This window comes from Penaeus japonicus, unplaced genomic scaffold (genome assembly GCF_977035675.1).
Source record: "Penaeus japonicus unplaced genomic scaffold, GWHDUDI00000001_assembly GWHDUDI00000029, whole genome shotgun sequence".
NCBI classification, from domain to species: Eukaryota; Metazoa; Arthropoda; class Malacostraca; order Decapoda; family Penaeidae; genus Penaeus; species Penaeus japonicus.
The window spans coordinates 21,008,987-21,023,986 of record NW_028234431.1 but is presented as its reverse complement, the minus strand read 5'-3'; the positions used below and the strand labels follow the sequence as shown (position 1 = coordinate 21,023,986).

The 15,000-nt window shown below is 41.9% G+C and overlaps 2 protein-coding genes and 2 pseudogenes across 4 annotated transcripts in view; 3 read left to right on the top strand and 1 right to left on the bottom strand.

Moving 5' to 3' along the window:
- Positions 1-693, top strand: part of LOC147468411 (uncharacterized) — a 702-nt gene extending 9 nt beyond the window's left edge. Inside the window, exon 1 of the mRNA XM_086554395.1 lies at positions 1-693. This exon is cut by the window's left edge and continues 9 nt beyond it. Coding sequence (XP_086410521.1) covers positions 1-693 — 693 coding nt within the window.
- A 4,108-nt stretch (positions 694-4,801) lies between these two features.
- LOC147468410 (uncharacterized) lies at positions 4,802-5,741 on the top strand (annotated as a pseudogene).
- A 1,125-nt stretch (positions 5,742-6,866) lies between these two features.
- LOC147468409 (uncharacterized) lies at positions 6,867-9,934 on the top strand (annotated as a pseudogene).
- A 145-nt stretch (positions 9,935-10,079) lies between these two features.
- LOC122264594 (uncharacterized) overlaps positions 10,080-15,000 on the bottom strand; it is a 7,491-nt gene continuing 2,570 nt past the window's right edge. The window contains exons 6-22 of one of the 3 annotated variants that reach the window (XM_086554033.1): positions 14,828-14,950; positions 14,582-14,704; positions 14,322-14,444; positions 14,076-14,198; positions 13,783-13,905; positions 13,539-13,661; positions 13,198-13,320; positions 12,776-12,903; positions 12,448-12,660; positions 12,191-12,350; positions 11,900-12,077; positions 11,502-11,783; positions 11,272-11,387; positions 11,045-11,132; positions 10,809-10,965; positions 10,413-10,650; positions 10,080-10,294 (exon numbers count right to left, since the gene is read on the bottom strand). In XM_086554033.1, coding sequence (XP_086410159.1) covers positions 10,143-10,294; positions 10,413-10,650; positions 10,809-10,965; positions 11,045-11,132; positions 11,272-11,387; positions 11,502-11,783; positions 11,900-12,077; positions 12,191-12,350; positions 12,448-12,660; positions 12,776-12,903; positions 13,198-13,320; positions 13,539-13,661; positions 13,783-13,905; positions 14,076-14,198; positions 14,322-14,444; positions 14,582-14,704; positions 14,828-14,950 — 2,573 coding nt within the window. In that variant the 3' untranslated portion in view covers positions 10,080-10,142. The remainder of the gene's footprint in view (positions 10,295-10,412; positions 10,651-10,808; positions 10,966-11,044; positions 11,133-11,271; positions 11,388-11,501; positions 11,784-11,899; positions 12,078-12,190; positions 12,351-12,447; positions 12,661-12,775; positions 12,904-13,197; positions 13,321-13,538; positions 13,662-13,782; positions 13,906-14,075; positions 14,199-14,321; positions 14,445-14,581; positions 14,705-14,827; positions 14,951-15,000) is intronic. The other 2 variants (XM_086554034.1, XM_086554035.1) reach the window with 2 other exon arrangements.

Sequence of the window (15,000 nt, the reverse complement as noted above, 5' to 3'; positions counted from 1 at the left end):
GTACCAAGGGACCAAGCCACTCTCACCTTCCTCCAGGAGACAGACAAGCTCCTGGATGGGCGGAAGGTGAGCCTGTCGGCTCTGACTCCCGAAGAGAGGAAGTCCAAGATGGTGCTTCTTGGTTTCCCTCTGATGTATGACCTTAAGGACATCACGTCTCATCCCACGGTGTTGGGAGCTTCCCGACTCTCCAAAGGGAAGCACCCAACCAGGCAAGTCCTGGTCACTTTGAAGGGAGCGCCAGTTGCGTCCTTAGACCTTGGTAATTGGGGCTCCTACAGCCTCAGGACATACGTTCCTGACCCGCTCCGTTGCTTCATGTGTCAGAAGTATGGGCACCACCAGGCCACTTGCTGTGTAAAGCCAAATTGCGGTGTCTATAGTCAGGCACATAGTATGGAGGTGTGCCTCATAGCATACAAGGAGGGCAAGTGGGACACCACTGCAAAGCGTCCCAACTGCCACAAAAAGCACCTCGCCTGGAGCCTCGGATGTTCCGTAAAGAAGGAAGAGGCTCTTCGGCGGCAAGAGGTCGTTGCAAAGCGACCAGACTTTGCCCCCCCCCTCCTAAGAGGAAGGACGCACCGCCCAAAGCAAAACCACCGCGAGACACCTCCAACACAAAGGAGTTTCCGGCTCTGGTGGGAGTTCCAAGACAGAAACAGACCTGGAAGGGATCTGGGAACACCATAAAGTCTACCCCAGGAGCGGAGAGACCAATTCTGTTTACAGAAAGGACTTGATGCTCCTGCTGACAACAGTCGTCACAGCAGTTGCGATAGCACTGGGGAGGACCAGTGAGGAGACAGAGAAGGCAGGCAGTCATGTTAAGCATCCTCAACATTCCACTCCGTGTGGTGTAAGATCATTTCATATGCAGATGATCTTGCAATTATCTCTACTGGGAGACGATATGAGAATCTAGCCCAGCGTTGTCTGGACCAAATGTTTAAGGAATGCCAAAGAGTCGGGCTTGAGATATCAGCAACCAAACCGAAGGCAATGGCACTGAAACACGATGTCCGCGACCAAAGACTGCGATTCCAAGGGTTAGAACTAGAGTAGGTTCACTTCTTCCAATACTTGGGGGTATGGGTTGATGAGAACCTCACCTTCGCTCCGAGATTAAATATCTCGTAGGCAAGACTGTCATGAGAGTTCTGTCATGGCAGCACCTAGGGGCTGGGCACCGTATACTAAGATCCTTCTATGTGCACGCTGTGTGTCCCATTGTGGATTACACCTCTGTTGCCCTGATTACGGTCAACCCTGGACTCAGGAAAAAGCTTGATGTCATGCAAAACGAGGCTGCCAGAATGATTCTGGGTGCCCCTGGGTGGACTAAGGTCACCAACCTCTTCTTGGAGGCTAATCTTTTACCCCTAGACACCCGGATCGATCAGATGGCGACCCAGTTTTTGCCTAACTATTACAGTCCCCGCCAGGCTCACAGCTAAGACAAAGTGCAACGTCGGCTTGCACAGAACCACGAATTCTTTGCTAACATCTGGCTGTATCACAGCCAGGGTGCTGAAATGCTTTGAGCTCAAGAAGACGCTACTGACTATATCACAGCCCCGCCGTGGGCCCGATCCTTGATAGAGTTTTCTGTTAAGCCACGAGCAGTGCCCGTCGGGCACGAAGGCTCTGCCCTTGTACGAGCAGTTTCAGCGGGCAAACCATCAAACTGTCCACTCCCGGCGCCAATGGAGGGCAGTGGATCGAGGTGTCTTCCGTCACTGCCAAACGCACGAGGTAAAGTGCAGGCAGATCCACTGACTACCACGTTATTAGTACATCATGTCCACACCGAGAACTAGTGCATATTGGTCACGACAAGAATAGTGCTATCTTCTTTCGAACTATGGCGTGAACTAAGGTGATCGTACCGTACCGTGGACACCTACACGGGCATAGCCTGCAGACTTTGCCCTGCCAGGCACAGCCTGCAGACTTTGCCCTGCCAGGCACAGCTCGACCGTGTGGACGTGGCTTTATGAGCCTGTCAAGGAGAAAGACAGTACTCACCGCCTCTGTTAAGTCACCATGCAGCACAGACGGACGGGCATGTCATACATACAGATTCTAGGGCCGCCACTGACAGCCTACAACAAAGCACGCTGCTTGATAATGTTTATCTTCTAACCATGATACTCACCATTGCTCAGAATCCTGGATCAGGGAATGACTTAGCCGACAGGTTGGCAGAGGAAGGCAGGAAGAAACCCTTGAGTGATCTTGTGCTGCTAAGACATAAATCGATAGCTGCATGGCAGAGAAGCAGCAAGAACCTCCCCCTCGGCCAGTTGGTCCTCAGACGCCACAGGCTATGAGTTGCTGATACTCTCCCCCAGAAAATCAAGGTGTGTTTAAGTCATCCTTCTCAGACTGGGAATAGGCTATCCTTGTGCATGGCAAATCCAAATTAGAGCACTACCTGATGGAGTGCGAGCACACTTGCTTCCTCAGGCAGGGCCCAGAGACGACAGCCACTGGGCTGGTTAGCCGGCTATGCCTGTTGCTTGCCCCCTGGCAACTGGACCGCCTACAGGCAAACCGACAGCCACAGTAAACATGGTTGATGATCATCAGATCAGGACTTAAAGCTGACAGAAGCTGGGCCGCCTCGTACATATACTGTAGCCTGGGTGAAGAGACGTCTTTGCAAATATCTCTGAACTGAACCAAACCAGTGACGGCCGGATGCAGCACACCCCATGAAACAAGTCACCTCCCAGGGGCTGGAGTCAACGATTTCTCTTATTTCGAATACAAGTGTATTTCCAATGGGGTTTACTCTGCATTTACAGGTAACTTAATTTAGTTACCTCTACTTTGTGTATAGATGCTTGATGAAAAATTATATTTAATTGTAATGCATTTGTCTATACTTAATGGGAAAGTACACAACGGGGGGAAGAACATGGACATTTACAGCCCCATCCTAACTGATGTCACTTCAGACTTTAGCGATTTCCGAAATATATCTTCAACTAAATTTGTATGCTGATAATCCATCTTGATTACGGATATGAACTGTAAACCATTGTAGTGTTAGTTACTGAATAGTTAAACTTGATTGATCAAGATGCCCCAATGGCCGATTGGTCCACCGGAAACACTAGTGCCATCTATCAATAGATAGCAATTAATAACTTGTAGCGATCTTTAAACAAAAACTCCATACGATCGTTTAGCCCTTTGCCAAAATAGTAAGGGAACAGGTACCGAGGGAGGTCTTAAACCACCCTGATGGGACGAACATTACATCAGTGCATACAGACACCTCCCGAAGACTACTTGCAGCTGGCCAACTCAGCCAAGGCCTCTCAACAGCAACAATATACAGTGCCCTGGTGAAAGACTAAAATTATGTAGCAGGGCTGGCTTCTTTTGGGCTAAAAAGCAATCATCAATTTCCATGCACCGTCATACTTTTCAAAATATAAACTGTACAGGTTACCTAGTTTTGTTAAATATAGGTACCAAGGCTTAATTTAACTTTAGAGCATGTTGAGTACTGATCAAGCTGTAGGTCTTGCAAAATAATATTCTACCCATATCCCAATGGTAACCCATTATCCCGGTGGGGATTAAAATCTACATTCCAGAAGCCTACAATTCTAATCCAAACTATTAAGATTCAGTTACCAGTAAAGACCTGAAAGTTAATATAGGCACAATCTGAGACTCATTAATAGAGTTGTGACATTAGCTTATAAGTAGGGCTGTGACATTATGCTTTTGGCATAAAGCATATTCTTTTAGCATATTTCATTTTAAAGAATATGCTTTTCATAGGCCATTTTAAAAGAATATGCTTTTTATAAAAAAAATATGTTTTTTATGTAAACTCTATTCTTTTTACTAAAAATCTATGCTTTTATACGCCAGATGAGTAAATTCAGTGTGTTTTGTTCACAAAATCATTCAAGGATGCGGCTATAATAGAAATATAGAATACCACTACTACACTATTTTATTTACGCCTTAAAACTGCATGATAAAACGAGGGAAGAGGGAAGATAAACGAGGAGGGGGAGGAAGGGAGGGAAATATGGAGAGGGGGTAGGAAGAGGAGGAGGGTACGAACAAGGGGATGAACTATGTGGTTGGAGCTTGATTACGTCACAGGTATTATGTCACCAATTTATGTTCGTTTCTTTGGGAGAGACGTTTAACTTTCTCCTTTTTATAGGGAGAAGTGGCATTATTATGTACTGTTGATGATTCACAACACATTGGGATATTACGGGAGGGTGTGAAATACCCTGTGGCAAAGTTTCATAATGATATGAGAGTTTGTTGCAGTTATTTCAGAAAAACATGTCCTCAAGCTCTCTGAATGCGCACAAGATTGCTCACGGAGTACGGAGATTTTACAGAAATTGATGGAGAACTGCAATGCAAATTTTGTGCTACAAAGGTCAGTGAAGTCTATGGGTTAAAATGTTTATATGTTTTAATCCATGATATAGCTTTTTTTTTTGCAAAATATTTTCGCACAATATTTCAAATACGAATATACCATGGGCATTGAAAAATGTTCTCATTTATTTAGGTTCCCAATTTGAAGAAATCTTTAATCGTGCAACATCTGAAGACTAAAAGACACAGAGAGAATAAACAAAGATTGCGCAAAATAATTTTAATAGAGATCTCTGCAAAGCTTTAATATCTTCTAACATACCTTTAAATAAGGTAAATTCAACACCGTTCTCATCCTTTCTTCTGTGCAAGATCTGTATAAGGAAACTTTGAGTGATCTTCGACATAAAGTCGATGCAAAAAAAGCAGAGGTATGTTGCATGCTTTGTGTTATTCTCTACATGTACTGTGGCCTCAACAAATTCTTTATGAAAACGTGTTAATTGCTACAACAGATGCAGCACCATATATGTGCAAGGCTATACATGTCTCGCTCATGGTTTACATCGGGTTGCAGAAATGGTCAGATCTAACTACCCTGAGGTTAATCGTTTGATATCTGCAGCCAAAAGTGTGTTAAGGAACTTTCACCTGGCGTCTCCCTCCCACCTTCGCCTGTTGTTACCAGATGGGGCACTTGGTTGGAAGCAGCGCAGTATTATTCAAATCATCTGGAAGAGGTCAATAAGGCAATTATGAGTTTTGACGAAACTGAGGCCCAGAGCATTGCTGAGTGTAGAGAGCTCCTAAATAATGTTGAAGTGAAGCTTACCAATTTTCTGTATTAGCCTCTACAATTGAAAAGCTTGAAACACGAGGGCTATCTTTGAAATCAGCTGTTGGTTACATCACGGAGGTTAAAGAGAAGCTTGAAAACATTTATGATACAACCTATTTTGATAAGTTCACGTCAGTATTGGCTAAGAATAAAGGATTTGCAACTGTTAAAAAAATTAGCTCTCTCTTATCTGGGAAATTGAAGAAAACAAATGACGATTACATCAACCAATACTCCAGCTTTGAATTAACTGCATTTCAATTTGCTCCTGTCGTTACCTGTGATGTGGAAAGAATGTTTTCTGTCTACAAAACTGTTTTAGCCGACAATAGACGTAGTTTTCATTTTGAAAATTTGAAACATCACTTAATCATCAAATGTAATGAACCCTAATTATGTCCTGTTGGTAATGTTTTGTCACTAATGAATCCTAAGTTTTTGGGTGTTGGTTACTACAGTATTGTTTAGTGTTTTTGTTACTAAAGCTTATTTAGTGTTCTTGTTACTACAGCCTATTGTTTTTTGTTCTTGTTACTACAGGCTACATAGTTATTATTTGTTCTTGTTACTACAGCCTATTGTTTCTACATATTTTTTTTTTTTATGTAGAAATATTTGAATACATAAAAAATCATATTACTCAATACTCAATCTTGACTATTTTCTGCCCTTTATTTTAAAAAATCGTGACATCGATGACACAATGTGTAATAAGTTCCCCCTTACGCAAAGTGAGCAACTGATCATGGAAAAAGAAAATATCCATATAACATAAACATATATTAGAGCATAAAAAGCATATTGTCAAGCATAAAAAACTTATTTATGAGCATAAAAAGCATATTGTCAAGCATAAAAAGCATATTTTAAAGCATAAAAAGCATATTTTAAAGCATAAAAAGCATATTTTAAAGCATAAAAAGCATTTTTTAAAAAGCATAAAAAGCATTTCTGTAAAAGCATAATGTCACAGCCCTACTTATAAGCTTAAAATTAAAATATTTAAGCTTTTTTAACATAAAAGCTTAGAAAAATAAGCTTTTTATTAAAAACTTAATCCAAGAATATTCTTTTTAAATAATGTTCAGTCTGTGCATCTTTAATGTTCTAATTTTGTTTACAGAGACAAAAAGGTAATTGTTTGAATGGAATTTATAATTGTTAAAGCACAAACAATAAAGAATGATTTTCCAATATTTGAGAGGGAAGAAAACTACGTTGACCAGAGAAGAAAAAAAAAATAAAAAAAATTTGAGAAGGAGAAAATGAGGTGATATGTTGACCCTGCAGCCCTGTAAGTGAACAGTATTCACGACAGAACTGCAAGATTAACAGGTAAGTCTGTTAAGTTTTGGTTTCATTTTATGGATAAAAATGGATTCTAATGTTCTAATGTCCTGTTTATTTGACTTCGCTATTATGTTAAAATTTATTTATTGGAAAAAATATGTTTATTGATTATAAATTTCATTCAAACAATTACCTTTTTGTCTATAATATTTGAAATCTTTTTTGTCTGTAATGTATTATTATTATTGTAATTTTATTCATATATCATTCTGTATATACGTGTAGTGAACTAAAGTGATTGAAACCACAACTATTTTCTTCCATCAACACATCGCTCTTTCAGCTCTACAGTTTCTTGCAAACGATAGAATTGGCATATCAGTTACTAGATAGTAGATTCTTAAGTATTTCCGTCGGTTACTTAAAGGTAAGTTAGTAGCATTTTCATAGTTCCATAGATGTAATATTTACTTCTAAATTATAAACTTTACTACTTTCTCAACATTTCAGCTTGCAAAGATGCCAAAAATTCAGGCACACAAGCTCAAAAGAAAATTACTCGATGAGTTCAAAGACTTTGAGGATGTTGATGGAGTGATAGAGTGCAAGTTTTGTCATGTGAAGGTGAGAAAATGGTGTATACGTCAAGTATTTTCTTAATCTAGTTTTCAGAGGCAAGACAGAATCGGACACTCAATGACGGTATAACACTCACTGAATGCGACGTTATTAGTTTGTTATATTAGAATGAACTGCTATTCATCTGAATATATTAATATTAGAAAATGTTGAAATATTCGTTAGCCACTTAAAATTGAGTCTTATCAAGTAATGAAACCGTTGTTGGAAAATATTTTTTCGTCGGTAGTCATTGTTGCAATTTGTACTAGTCTAAATTATGTGAGCTATATTGTGAAATTCTTTTTCAGATGGAAAGGTTGAAAAAGTCTGATTTCGTGCAACATTCTAAAACCAAGATTTCGTGCAACATTCTAAAACCAAGAAACACCGGAACAACATGCGAAATATGAATGAGGAAATACCCAACATGAATGATGGTGATAGAGAGGATGTTGGAATTAAACAGGAGATGGGAACTTCACCACAAAAACAATTCAATGAGAAACTTTGTCGTGCACTGTTGTCTGCTGACATCCCTCTAAATAAACTCAGCTCAGTTGAATTTCGGAATTTTTTGGAGGAAATTTCTAGAAAAGATATGCCTGATCAAAGTACTCTTAAGCCACGTCCACACGGTCGAGCTGTGCCTGGTAGGGCAAAGTTTGCAGACTATGCCCGCGTAGGTGTCCACACAGATATCTGTGGTGGGTGGTTGGAGGGCAGTCGGACGCCAGCAGTTGTGAGCCAGTGGTTCATTACGGTACGATCACCTTGGTTCACGCCATAGTTCGAAAGATAGCACTATTCTTGTCGTGACCAATATGCACTAGTACTCGCTGTGGACATGGTGTACTAATAAATGGTAGTCAGTGCATCTGCCTGCACCTTACCTCGTGCGTTTGGCAGTGACAGAAGACCTCTATCCACTGCCCTCCATTGGCGCCGGGAGCGGACAGTTTGATGGTTTGCCTGCTGAAACTGCTTGTACAAGGGCAAAGCCTTCGTGCCCGACGGGCACTGCTCGACCGTGTGGACATGGCTTTAGGAAAAAAAGTCGCTGGCAAGAAATTATGGGTGTCGATAGATGAGACTACTGATGTGGAGCAGCGATTTGTCGCTTGTTTTGTGTTTGGAATTCTTGAAGAGGATGAACGAGATAAATGCTATCTCGGATATATGGCTTTGCTGGACTCTGAATCATTCAACTATAGCAGCGTTCTTCAATGAATCTCTCCTACAACTTTGGCCTGACCAAATTTTGTACCATAATATTCTAGTTGTGACGACTGACGCTGCTCCGTTTACGTTGAAAGCAATGCGAGGATTAAATGTATTATACCCCAAGATGATGCACATTACATGCATAGCTCATGGATTACACAGGGTTGCTGAATTGATTCGGCACAATTACTCAGTTTTAGCTGCACTAATGTGCCGATTGACCTCTGTTTGTTAAAGCACCCCTAAGAGTTCAGAAATTTAAAGATTCATACCCTGGAGTTCCTTTACCTCCCTTACCTGTAACAAGGTGGGGGACATGGCTACATGCGGCTGTGTATCATTCAACTCATTTAGAAAAGGTTAGCGAGGTTGTGCTTTCATTTAATGCGAATGATGCTCACTGCATTGCCGAGTCTCAGGAGCTGGTAAACAATGTTGAATTGAAGTATAGCCTATCTTTCATATCATCCGATTGAAACTCGTGGTTTAGATCTTAAAACCGCTATCAATCTTATTGAACAAGTTGAAATAAAGCTTAAGAAAGTGCATGACCAACAGTACTATCAAAAGTTGCAGGCGGTCATGAAAAAGAATAAGGGTTTAGTCATGAAGGAAATAAATTCTCTATCTGGAAAATTGAAAGTTAAAAGCGAATACGTGAAGCAGTTATCTAGTTCAGATATATCTGCATTCCGTTACGCACCACTCTTGTCATGTGATGCCGAACGAGTATTTTCAGCGTATAAAACTGTGCTAGCAGACAATAGGCGCAGATTTCTCTTTGACAATCTGAAACAGACAATGATAATCAAATGCAATAATTTAATTTTGAATGGTGTTCTGTTAATAGTATTTAAATATAAATATCACTGCTATAAATTTGTTATTGTTTGATTGTTTTGTGTAACAGGCTTTTGTTAAGGAAAAATATTTAGATTTATTGGAATATAATTAAATTGTAATGCAATTTGTTTGAATACAATTTAAGTTAAATTGTATTTCTTATCCTCATTTTAATATGGATCCGAAATATCCATTAATTGTTTATAACATGAAAATCTTCACGCATTTCACTAAAATAAATTAAGCTTAAAAAGAATATTGCGAGAAAAATTATGAGTTTAAAGCTTAAAAAATTTCAAATAATTTTGTCACAACCCTACTCATTAAATTTGGAAGTTAGACTGGGGTTAGGGAATGGGGAATTACTCACAATTTAGGGAAAATTGATCATTTCTTTCCAAAGTTATAGGAAAAAATACAAGAAACGAAGTCCTTTGAAATTTGAATCCGAGTTCAATCTGCCAAAGCCTTAAAAATTATTGTCAAGAGACAAGACTTTTCAAATAAATTACAATCCCCCATCCCCATCTATGGGTTAATGCCTTGACAATTCATTATCAAGTTACATTTATAACAATGCCAACCCAATTTAAGACTTAATTAAAAATTTAAGGTCTTGATTTGAGACCTACCATCCTTTCAAGTACTGCTACCTTTCATACTGAAAGGTTTGAATAAATCTAACCACCTGCCCATAGAACTTCCACCTTCAGTCCAGCCCCTCTTGCTATACAAACTTCCATTAAAATTTAAAACCCAAGTATCTTTTCGATATACAAGTCCAGTTGTGGGCGAGTGAACAAGGTAAATTTATCAATGTCATCAATTAATCAACTAGCCTCAAAACATTGAATTCCACACCTCAGAAAGATCAAAATTTAGGATAAAGACGAAAAAGAAAAAAAATTGGTTTATTAAAAGTTAAATATTTAAGGTTGCAACACGACCCAATACAAATGCATCATCCCTGCCTCTTGAACCACCTCATTGTTGAGACAGGGGTCTGGGAGTCTTCTCCAAGACCTTTGGTCCTAGTTGTAATTCCTGGAGTGGCCTGGACTTGGTTCTTTAGGCTCTGTGGCAGGTCGTCAAATATTGCTTGGGGAATGTCGCCTGTTGGAGATAGGAGGGATAGGTTAGAGGTAGCACACACTTCCATTTCGACTATTACATACTAGGCTAGCCTTGCTCAAGGACACGAGCCAGCCAGCAAGCCAAGGCCTGCACTTACGATTACAAGAATACTTCATATTCGACCAGATGATTTTAGGCTGAGAGAGGCAGAACACTCCCATTCGGCCTCCCAGCAAGGTCTCGTCGTAGAGGTTACCCGAATCTATTACCAACGTGTTGCCATTGTACAGGTAGAACCTCATTACACCGCCAATTTCAGGGCGGTGGTGAAGCTGCCAGCGGTAGGCCACACGCGGTTTCCAGCCGATGCTGGAGTCATGCCACAACAGCTTGACCTGGAAATTTGATAAAAGACGATTAACCAGGGAATAGTACAATCAATTAACAGGGTAAGTTCCTGTATGTATAACAGTTGCCTATTGCTAATTTTACAAGGATACAGAATATACAACAGGTTATAAAAAGGGTCAGGATCATGCAGTGCAATACAAACCTGATTCGTAGTAGTGGCAGTCTTCCATAGGGCATCAGCAAGGGCATTACTAGGGCCAGTAGCAGAATTTACCAACCTTAGCTGAACACCTTTCAGTCCAGTACCCTGATTAGCCTTCTTCCACATCATTGCATAGAACTTGGCATTGCTTTGGTAGCTGCAATTAACACCACAGCATTAGACAAGGTTCCATGTATCTACATCCTTCAGAAGTACAAACTGTTCCTTAACAATACCTGAATGTAAATCCAACATAATCATCATCACTAGTATCTTCAATGAAGAAAGTGCCTTCAAAATCCACACTCTCCATCGAGGCATCACCTGTTGAGGTTAGGTTTAATTAAATCAGAAGAACATCTAGGGGAGGGTTGGGGAAGAGAAAGGAAGATTTAACTTGCAGTGGACCAGGGTGCATCTGCATCTTTCCCATGCTGGTGGACTGGGATGCAAGCCAACGTACCAACAGCTAATCCAGGAGCAGAATTCACGTTCTGGTGGATCTCTGCACCCCCATCATAAACAACCCATTTGGGAGCCACAGAGCTGGAAGGCTGCAGGTTCACCATCTGCAGATTCCTGTCAAAGTATCATCAGAGCAAGCTTGGTACAAAGATTTGGATTTATGCAAATCATTTCACACTGCCCGTCTATCTACATGCTCTAAGCACTTTATCCATTCCAAGCACTTACGTGAAATCAGTTTTGTGAATATTGGGGTTCAGGATGCAGTTGTCTTCAGAGTCGATAATTAGATCACCATCACGGTCCGTGATACAAGCATCTCCCCGGCCATCACCATCAAAGTCCTTTTGGTCGGCATTGGGAATGAGCATGCAGTTATCCAAGTCATCATTGATGCCATCGTTGTCACTGTCAGAGTCACACACATCACCTGCACCGTCGCTGTCAACATCCACCTGAGCGCTATTGTGAAGTCCAGGACAGTTGTCCACACTGTCATCAATACCATCCCTGCAAGCCAAGATGTACACATAAGATACTTCCCCTCATACACACTACCAAAAAACGATGCAAATTATTGGAAGCACTTTCTGGCAATCACCACAAAACCAGATCCAAAGAATTACCGATCTGCGTCGGTATCACCATCGCATTTATTCCCTACGAGGTCTTGGTCACTGTCCGCCTGGCCAGAATTGGCAACAGTAGGACAGTTGTCGCACAGGTCGCCCACACCATCACCATCGACATCTCCCTGGTTGCTATTGGCCACCGATGGACAGTTGTCCTTGTCATTGGCGAGTCCTGCAAGGGTTTCAACGAGCCATTACTTAGCAAGTAGAGTTTGCTTTGCTGGAGCAGCCCAAGGTTTTACACAGCTCTGTCAAGCCAAAGGGCTAAAAGGCACAGCACACTACCATCGTTATCGATATCTGGATCACACGCATCGCCGAGGCCGTCAAGATCAACGTCCTTTTGGTTAGAGTTTTTGACACTAGGGCAGTTGTCACACAAATTTCCCGTGCCATCAGAATCTTTATCTTCTTGGCCAGGGTTGACAATCAGTGGGCAGTTATCCTGCAAGGAAACTTGCCTTTACTCCAATCCTATCCTATCCTATCCTTGGAAGCCCAGTTTATACAACAGACTGCATTACCACCACCACCACACTTACCGAAGGGTTTTTCCGGCCATCGCCGTCAGCATCGTCATCACACGAATCACCTAGTCCATCTCCATCAGCATCCTCTTGACCAGAATTCGGCCGATTCACGCAGTTATCCTTTTTGCAGTGCTTGTCAGTGCATGCCAGCTGACTGTCTGGGTACCCATCGATGTCAGAATCAGGGCCACAGACAACACCATCACCAGCAAAGCCAACTGGGCACTAAATAAAGGCATTATTGAAAATTAGCCGTCTCGTCAACGGCCAAGTTTATGCATTAAGAATCAGGTTACCCTGCATTTTAAAAAGGCAACAGCTTTCATGAAATGAAATTTACCTCGAGGTTTTCACAAGTTATGCCATTCCCAGAGAATCCAGCAGGACAAGGACCGCAGGTGTAGAAGGGTGCCACCTGAGAGAAGGTACAGGTAACACCTGCGAAGCATGGTTGCAGCTCACATGCGCCTGAAATGCGAAGCAAAAAACTGTACAATTCCATACCCAAAGTTGATCAACTCTGCTTTCCTGGTTTACCAGCACAAGTAGTAGTCATACCATGCTTAAGACTGCCACGTCAACAGTTAGTCATTATGCATAGCAATAGTGTGCAGCAATCTGTATTAATACACATAATGTCAATTCTATCAAAGCACCAAGGTTTTGGAATTGGTTACATGTACAGTAAATAGCCCAAGCAAACACCTTCACTTACAACAGAGGACCTGCTGCAGATTTGATACATCAAAACAATTTACTTACCAGCACATCCAAATCCATCACCAATATAACCAGGGAGGCAACTGCAGTTCCTGCTGCCAACAGTATTAGTACACCGAGCCTTTGCATGGCACCCGCCATTACCCACCAGGCACTCGTCAACATCTGTAATAACATTAAGCGACATTAAAATGCTTGCAGTCTCAACTCTGCTTTTAATGAGCAAGATGGTCAGCCAAGATGGATTGTTGAAAATTCATGTGCTCTGCCACCTTCATCTTGAAGACCTTAAGCTCTTTATCAAATGCAATTTATCACAGCCCAAGAAAGAACTCGGGTTCATCTCAAAATGCTACCAATTTGTTGCATTTACTTGCACTTGCCTTTGCACACGAGGCCATCCCCAGTGAACCCTGCTAAGCATTTGCAGTCACGACTGCCCACAGTATTACTACACTGAGCATTCGTGTCACACCCTCCATTGGAGACTAAGCATTCGTCCACATCTGCAAGTGGTGGGTTTCATTAGTATGCAAGAAATCACCAACATGATTAAAGCTCTCCACTTGGTGGATTTAGGCTTCTTGCCATTATGGCCAGTCATTAGCAGTGAATACCTGCACTCACCAGAGCAAGCGAGCCCATCACCAGTGAACCCTGCCCGACACTTGCATACCCGTCCACCTGGTACATTCTGGCAGTTGGCATTTCTATCACAACCACCATTGTTGACCAAGCATTCATCCACATCTGCAAGGGTGGACTTTATTAGTATGCGAGAAATCTGCAACCTGTGCAAGGCCATCTACGTGTTGGCTTTAGGCACCTTGCCTTTCAACCAATTAGTTGACCAAGATGCATCCTTTTGGCGATTAGGAATCTCAAAATGCTACCAATTTGTTGCATTTACTTGCACTTACCTTTGCACACGAGGCCATCCCCAGTGAACCCTGCTAAGCATTTGCAGTCACGACTGCCCACAGTATTACTACACTGAGCATTCGTGTCACACCCTCCATTGGAGACTAAGCATTCGTCCACATCTGCAAGTGGTGGGTTTCATTAGTAAGCAAGAAATCACCAACATGATTAAAGCTATCCACTTGGTGGATTTAAGCTTCTTGCCTTTACGGCCAGTCATTAGCAGTGAAAATACCTGCACTCACCAGAGCAAGCGAGCCCATCACCAGTGAACCCTGCCCGACACTTGCATACCCGTCCACCTGGTACATTCTGGCAGTTGGCATTACCATCACAACCACCATTGTTGACCAAGCATTCGTCCACATCTGCAAGTGGTGGGTTTCATTAGTATGCAAGAAATCACCAACATGAATAAAGCTATCCACTTGGTGGATTTAGGCTTCTTGCCATTATGGCCATGCCTTTATGGCCAGTCATTAGCAGTGAAAATACCTGCACTCACCAGAGCAAGCGAGCCCATCACCAGTGAACCCTGCCCGACACTTGCATACCCGTCCACCTGGTACATTCTGGCAGTTGGCATTTCTATCACAACCACCATTGTTGACCAAGCATTCGTCCACATCTGCAAGTGGTGGGTTTCATTAGTATGCAAGAAATCACCAACATGATTAAAGCTATCCACTTGGTGGATTTAAGCTTCTTGCCTTTACGGCCAGTCATTAGCAGTGAAAATACCTGCACTCACCAGAGCAAGCGAGCCCATCACCAGTGAACCCTGCCCGACACTTGCATACCCGTCCACCTGGTACATTCTGGCAGTTGGCATTACCATCACAACCACCATTGTTGACCAAGCATTCATCGATATCTGTGTGCAAAGCAAGAGGCAAACTGGTCATCTAGCAGTATCCAAGGTGC